The sequence below is a fragment of the Mus pahari genome, chromosome 21 (assembly GCF_900095145.1).
Source record: "Mus pahari chromosome 21, PAHARI_EIJ_v1.1, whole genome shotgun sequence".
Taxonomy (NCBI): Eukaryota; Metazoa; Chordata; class Mammalia; order Rodentia; family Muridae; genus Mus; species Mus pahari.
In genome coordinates, this window is record NC_034610.1 from 20,987,413 (window position 1) to 20,994,132 (window position 6,720).

The 6,720-nt window shown below is 47.8% G+C and overlaps 1 protein-coding gene across 2 annotated transcripts in view; it reads right to left on the reverse strand.

Annotated features, from left to right (window-relative positions):
* The window catches only part of Rab11fip3 (RAB11 family interacting protein 3), an 84,109-nt gene that overhangs the window by 48,404 nt on the left and 28,985 nt on the right, over positions 1–6,720 (reverse strand). For both annotated transcript variants that reach the window (XM_021221448.2, XM_021221447.2), the window contains exon 2: positions 1,131–1,224. In XM_021221448.2, the coding sequence (XP_021077107.1) occupies positions 1,131–1,224 (94 nt within the window). The remainder of the gene's footprint in view (positions 1–1,130; positions 1,225–6,720) is intronic.

Here is a 6,720-nt window from a genome sequence, read left to right on the forward strand (position 1 = left end):
GGGGGGGGGGCGGGGGGGGAGAAAAGAAAGACAAGCCCGTCTCACATGGTGACTCCCGGCCAAGCCTGATGTGTGTGGGGAGGAGAAGGCCTGCCGACCTTAGCTCCACGGTAGCAAATCTGATTGAAAAGGACAATACAGGGGCTACCTGGTGACTGTCCAACGGCATGTCCACTGTGAAGACACTAAATTTATACCCAACATAGGGTCAACCACCAGAGCCTACACACACATGTATCCACACAAGCTTGAACACAGACCTTCAGAGCTCTACTCAAACATCCTCAGAGTGAGATGAGCATCACAATAGGTCACCATTCCACTGTCTGAAAAAAGTCACAGCCAATGCAAATCACGTGGTGGGGCCAGGAGGCATGCTGAGGGAAAGAAGTCAGATGGATAAGGACACGGTCACAGGAAAACTGAGGAATAAAGGTACAGCAACAGAAAACAGCCCAGGGTAGATACAAAGGTGGGAGGGACTGGCTGTGACGGTCTCATGGGAGATTTGAGAATGAAGCTCAGGTGTCTGTCACAACTCAAACTGCCACACACAAGATTTACACATTTCACAATAGCTACATTTTGCTTTAAAAAGAAAAAGGCTCTGAACAAACGCTGAACTCTAAGTGAGGGTCAGGCTACACGCCAGCGCATTAGTGGGAACTGCGTGAATGTAATGAGTCAACTGCATTCCACCGAAAGATGAACTGTAGACAGTGGATGGGGCACACACAGCACGCTGTTCGCATACAGAATAGGTGGGGGATAGATAATAACTGTATGCTTTTTTCAGTTTTAATTTTTCCTCATGAAATGTCGGGGAAGGGAAGAAGCTTTCCACACTGCAAACGAGCAGTTGAGAGCCTTTCAGTCATGGAGGGCAGGGTCTCCACAACAGGAGAGGGGAACAGTGAACATCAGATGCTTTGGGAATCCAAGAAGTAATGGGCTGAGCCGGGTACTATGGTGCACGCATTTACTCCCAGCACTTGAGAAGCAGAGGCAGGTGGATCTCTGTGAGCTCAAACCAGCCAGGCCTATATAGTGGGTGGAGAAGAATGGACAGTTACAGAACACTGAGGAGAAAGGAGAGGTGGTGGGGCACGGGGAGGAGCCCACGGACCTACCTCCATTTCTGATGGCTACAATCCCTTGGTGGAAATCTTCAAAGCTGATTACGCCAAGCCCACTCGGGTCCAGGTACTGAGTTAAGTCCTTCACCTGCAAAGGCCACAGGAGAATGTGTTACCCACAGACCTCATGGTTGGCAGGGACACAAAGAACACTGACTGTTAGTGTCCATCTACAAAGCAGCAGCATGCTCACACAGTTCAGAGCTCAAGAGCTATTGAGACCTCTGACCAAGGAAGCAGAAGCAGCCGCGGCAAATGCTTTAGCCACATGGCGGAGAGGCAACCTGGGGGGATCTGCCGGTAACGCAGAGTTCTTAACCTTAGAAATGACACCCCGGTTCTAGGGTGGCAACTGAGCTGCCCTGGTGGGAAAATCAGCATTTGCAAGTTTTAGGGACTGTTCTAGCATGTTCTACTGAGATGAGCTCCTCTAAGCAGTGGCAGTGCCTTAGTGGAAAATGACAGAGGCAGACAGACCCTTGCTATCTACACGTGCATGCTACAATGGACACAGCTTTTTAGAAAGCAGACACAATGACATTATCAAGGGTAAGTTGAATCTCATCAAAATGTAAAACTTTGACAAGCCAGATGTGCGGACTGATAGCACTCCAGAGGCTACTGTAAAAGGACTGCCTAAAGCCAAAGCCAGCCTGGGCTACACAGTGAGTTTAAGGCCAGCCTATCCTACAGAAAAGACCCAACTCAAAGAAGGGGGAGGGGAGTACAAAACCAAAAACGATTTGCTTCAAAAGACAACATTAATAAAATCAAAAGACACAGCAAAGGATAGATGAAAGTATTTGCAAATCATGTATGAATGAGCTGAATCTAGAGTATACAGTAAGTGCTAATTTAAAAGAAAAAAGCAAGACACACAAATAGTGAGAACTTGTCTACAAACAGGTAGAAAGATGACTCAGTTGGCAAAGTGCTTCCAAGCAAGCATGAGAACCTGAGTTGCATCCCCAGCTCCCAGCACCCACATACAAAGCAAGGCCCAGCAGTGCCCAGCACTGGGAAAGCAGGCCCAGGACCACCGGGGCTCACTGACTGGCCCGCCTAGCCAGACTGATGAGCTCCAGGTTCAGCAAGATCCTGTTCTGGGCCAGGCAGTGGTGGAGCCAGGGAAATGGCTCCCCAGGCAAGAGGTTGTTATGCCAGCATGAGGACCTAACTTTAAATCTGGGGCGTCCATGTAAACATCTGGGCATGACAGCACACACCCACGACTCCAGCACTGTGGGTGAGCAGACACAGATCTCTGGGGCTTGTTGGCTGTCAGCTTAACTCCAGTTTCAGGGAAAGATAAGATGAAGAGCAATGGAGCAGGACACTGGACACAAAGTTCTCCCCTGGCCTCCACATGCAAGAGAGATAGTGTGTGTGTGTGTGACCAAAGTCATCCTCTGGCCTCTACATGTGCACATGCACACACAAACACGTATGTATAAATAAACAAACGTTAGGTGTACTAATGCACACCTAGTCTCAGCTGCTGGGAAGCTGAGGTGGGAAGACTGCTTGAGCCCAGAAGTTGTTTTTTTTTTTTTTTTGCATTTGGGTTTGTTTGGTTTTTTGTTTGTTTGTTTGTTTGCTTTTTTGGTTTGGTTTGGGTTTTTTTGGTTTTTCAAGATAGGGTTTCTCTGTGTGACCTCTTTGGCTGTTCTGGAACTCACCCTGTAGATGGCCTTGAACTCACAGAGCTCTGCCTGCCTCTGCTTCCAACATGCTAGGATTAAAGACATGTCTGTCTCCCACCTCTCTCTCATACGCATGCACACAGACGGGCCATATTGGCACAAGAATCCCAGTACTCGAGAGGCAGAGGCAGGCGGAGCTCTGAGTCCTAGGCCAGTCCGGGCTACAGAGTGAGTTCCAGAAGAACCAGAGCTACACAGAAACCCTGTCTCTAAAAAAGAAAAAAGAAAAAGAAGGAAACAAAGTGTGCGCAGCTGTGCATTTGTGTGTATAAATGCCTGGTGAGCACATAAAAGATGCTCAGTGTTCTTATCCTTACATTTTACAGGTGATGCAAGTCAAAAAATGCAAGGAGACTGTCCGCTCTGAACTGACTGCAAGTGAAGAACTGCAGAGTGCTGGAAAGCCTGGCGGAACAGCGGGGCGTTTTCAGGAATGTGGAAGTGTAAAAACTATACTACAGTAACGGCTGCACAAGTCCTATCGCAACTGCACATGTAACAGTGGTTATTTCAAGTAACATTCCAAAGCTCGTAAAAAGAATAGAGAACTAAAAGAATCAAGAGAAAAAAGACAAATTCGACACCAAGATGTATAGAAATGCTTGTCACCACGCATGGCGACCTGATGACCTGGATTTGATCCCACAGTACCAAGATTGGTTTTACTCCCTCAAGCTGTTCTGACCGCCACACATACCATAGCACACATGTGCCTGCACACACATAAACCCATGCACAGACACAATATAAACAATTTTTTTTAAATTTTAAGATAAATCTTGAAGTGAAGCAAACAAGATCCAACAGAAGCCCTAGAGAAGAAAGTTAAAGCAAAGACACAGAGCAGATATTAAAAATAAAACTCAAGAAAAACTCCCTAGAATTAAAAAAGACCAGCATTCAAGAGACAGAGACAGGTGGTTCCCTGAGAGTTCGAGGCCAGCCTGGTCTACATAGTGAGTTCCAGGACAGTCAGGGCTACACAGAAAAACCGTGTCTCAAAATACAAAACAAAGGTCAATCAGGGCCTCACTAATTGTAAGGATTGGCATCCTGAGACCCAAATTCAGGTCCCAGCACCCACATCAGGTCCATCGCAGTCACTTCTAACTCCAGCCCCAGGGGATCAGATACCATCTTTTGTCCTCTGAGGAATTCTTATACAGGTGGTGTCTCTGTGTGTGTGTGTGTGTGTGTGTGTGTGTGTGTGTGTGTGTGTGCATGCATCTAAATATATCAAAGATGCTCTCCAAAACTTTTAGTCTGTGTAAGAATACTTGCCTAGCATGTATCAGAAGGTTTTGAACTTCAAAGGGAAAAATTCATAAGAAATTCAAGCTGCACAGAAATCAAGTGACTCTGTAGAGAGAAGCTAGGTTACACTGAGGTTGTGAGGGCAGCAGCTCTCCAAATGACAGACACTCTAGGCCCAGCATTCCAAGTGCTGCTAAGAACCACGGTCCTTTACGAAAGGGTTAAAAACCAGGCAGTGGCAGCGCACGCCTTTAATCCCAGGCAGAGGCAGGCGGATTTCTGAGTTTGAAGCCAGCCTGGTCTACAGAGTGAGTTCCAGGACAGCCAGGAGGCAGAGGCAGGTGAATTTCTGTGAGCATGAGGCCAGCCTGGTCTATTAAGCAAACTCCAGGACAGTCAGACTAGTATACAGAGAAGCCCTGTGTAAAAAAAAAAAGCTGAGCTCAGGCCTGTAAGCACAGCTACAGCAGAGTCAGAGGCCAGAAGACCACACATTCAAGGCCAGACTGGATTACACAGTCAGTTCAAGGCCAGCCTGAGCAACTTACTAAGACCCTGTACAGAAATAAAAAGATGTGCTTGTGAAATGGCTCAGGAGGTGAAGGCTCTCGAACACAAGGTCTGACAACTTGAGTTAACCCATAGAGCAGGATAGCAGAGACAGTCAGTTTTCAAAGTCGCCCTATAACGAACACACACCCCAATGGACATATGAATATTTGAGAATGTGCACGCTCACGCACATGTGCATACTTGGGGGACATATACTAAATAGAATTAATTAATTTTAAAAAATAGCCTGGGAGCGTGGCTTAGTGGTCTACCACTACGTGCCTAGTATGTTCAAGGCCCAGCCCTGAGTTCAATCACCAGTATTAGAAAAACGAAACAGAGTTAATGAAACAAAAAAAAAAACAAAAGAAAAAAGAAAAAATCAAAAGTAGAACCAACTGTGGACGTGGGGAGAGAATGCCTGAAATCCCAACACTCAGAGGACCAGAAGTTCAAAGTTACTCTCGGCTACGGAGTAAATTCAAGGTCAGTCTGGTTAAACGACTGTTTCGGAAGGGAGAGGAGGGGAGGGAGAGAGGGAGGGAGGAGAGAAGGGAAGGGGACAGGAGGAACTATGGTTAAGTTTTGTAGCTGTGCTCACAGTTTGGAGTTCCTTCAAGAGCACTGTGTGAGAGAAACTTACTACTAAAGCATGAGGAGGCCTGGAAGGACACCCCCAAGCTGTGGAGTTTCTGAAGAAGCAGGAGCTATTGTGTGACCATGGAAACGCGGCAGCTGAGTGTGGAGCCCAGCAACACAGCTGAGAACAGAGCAGCTATCCAAAACTGCTGTGGCACAACAACAGAACCCCTTCCAGAACCCCTCAGAACAAGAGTGTAGACTGAGCTTGGCGGTGGTGGCGCACGCCTTTAATCCCAGCACTCGGGAGGCAGAGGCAGGTGGATTTCTGAGTTCAAGGCCAGCCTGGTCTACAGAGTGAGTTCCAGGACAGCCAGGGCTATACAGAGAAACCCTGTCTCGAAAAACCAAAAAAAAAAAAAAGAGTGCAGACTGACAACTGCAACAACAAACACATCAAACACATCAGGTATGCTTGGGTATTATTAGGAGAGATGAGCCGGCTGATTCACTGAGTGAAAGAAAGCCAGTTAAACACACAAACAAAAAGCTTGCCTGCCCTGAGCACACAACACACCACCACCAGCAGGTGGCGACGTCCTGACCCTAGTGATACCACCTCCCCTCCCTAAATGAGTATCCAGAGCTAGGACCCAGAGCCAGACACTGCAACCAAGCAAGAGGAAGGAAAGAGAGCTGTCAGCATCCTAGGGGCCCAGATTCAGCCTTGGAGAGGTTTGACAGAGTCAGAAAATGAACTGCTGATTTCATGAAGACAACCAGGGCTCTGTCAGAGCCTCAAGTGCTCTCATGGACATGGACCCCACCAAGCACAGGGAAAACCTGGGGTGCTGGCTCGGCAGGGAGAGGGCCGAGGGCTGGCCACGGAAGCATGGGGACCTGAGTCTGGTCTCCCACACCCACATTTTACAAAACTGCAGAGCCCAACAGTATGCACCTATAATTCCAGCGCCTGGATTAGAGGCAGGAGGAACCCTGGGGATTTCTGGCCAGCCAGGCTGACTGAATCAGCAAGCTCTAGCTAGGTTCAGAGAGATTTGGCCTGGGGGGAGAAAGACAGCCCATGTTACCTGGGGCCTGTGCTCACACACACACCTAAAGGTAGCTAGAAATGTGAACATTCAGTGGATATAGATGACATGGGCTGCTGCTGTTATAGACTTGGCAATATTTTAGAGCACTGGAGTCTAGATATACTTATTGACATATGTGGAGTAATTGCAAAGTTCTGGAGCGGGGGTTGGGCCTTCCTGGGTAGAGTGCTCGCCTTGCATTCAGAAGTCCTGGGGTTCCTGCCCAGCCAGGACTGGGGCTGTACATCTTTGGGTTTTTTTTTTTGTTTTTTTTTTTTGGTTTTTTAAGACAGGTTTTCTCTGTGTGGCCCTGGCTGTCCTGGAACTCACTCTGTAGACCAGGCTGGCCTTGAACTCAGAAATCTGCCTGCCTCTGCCTCCCAAGTGCTGGGATTAAAGGCG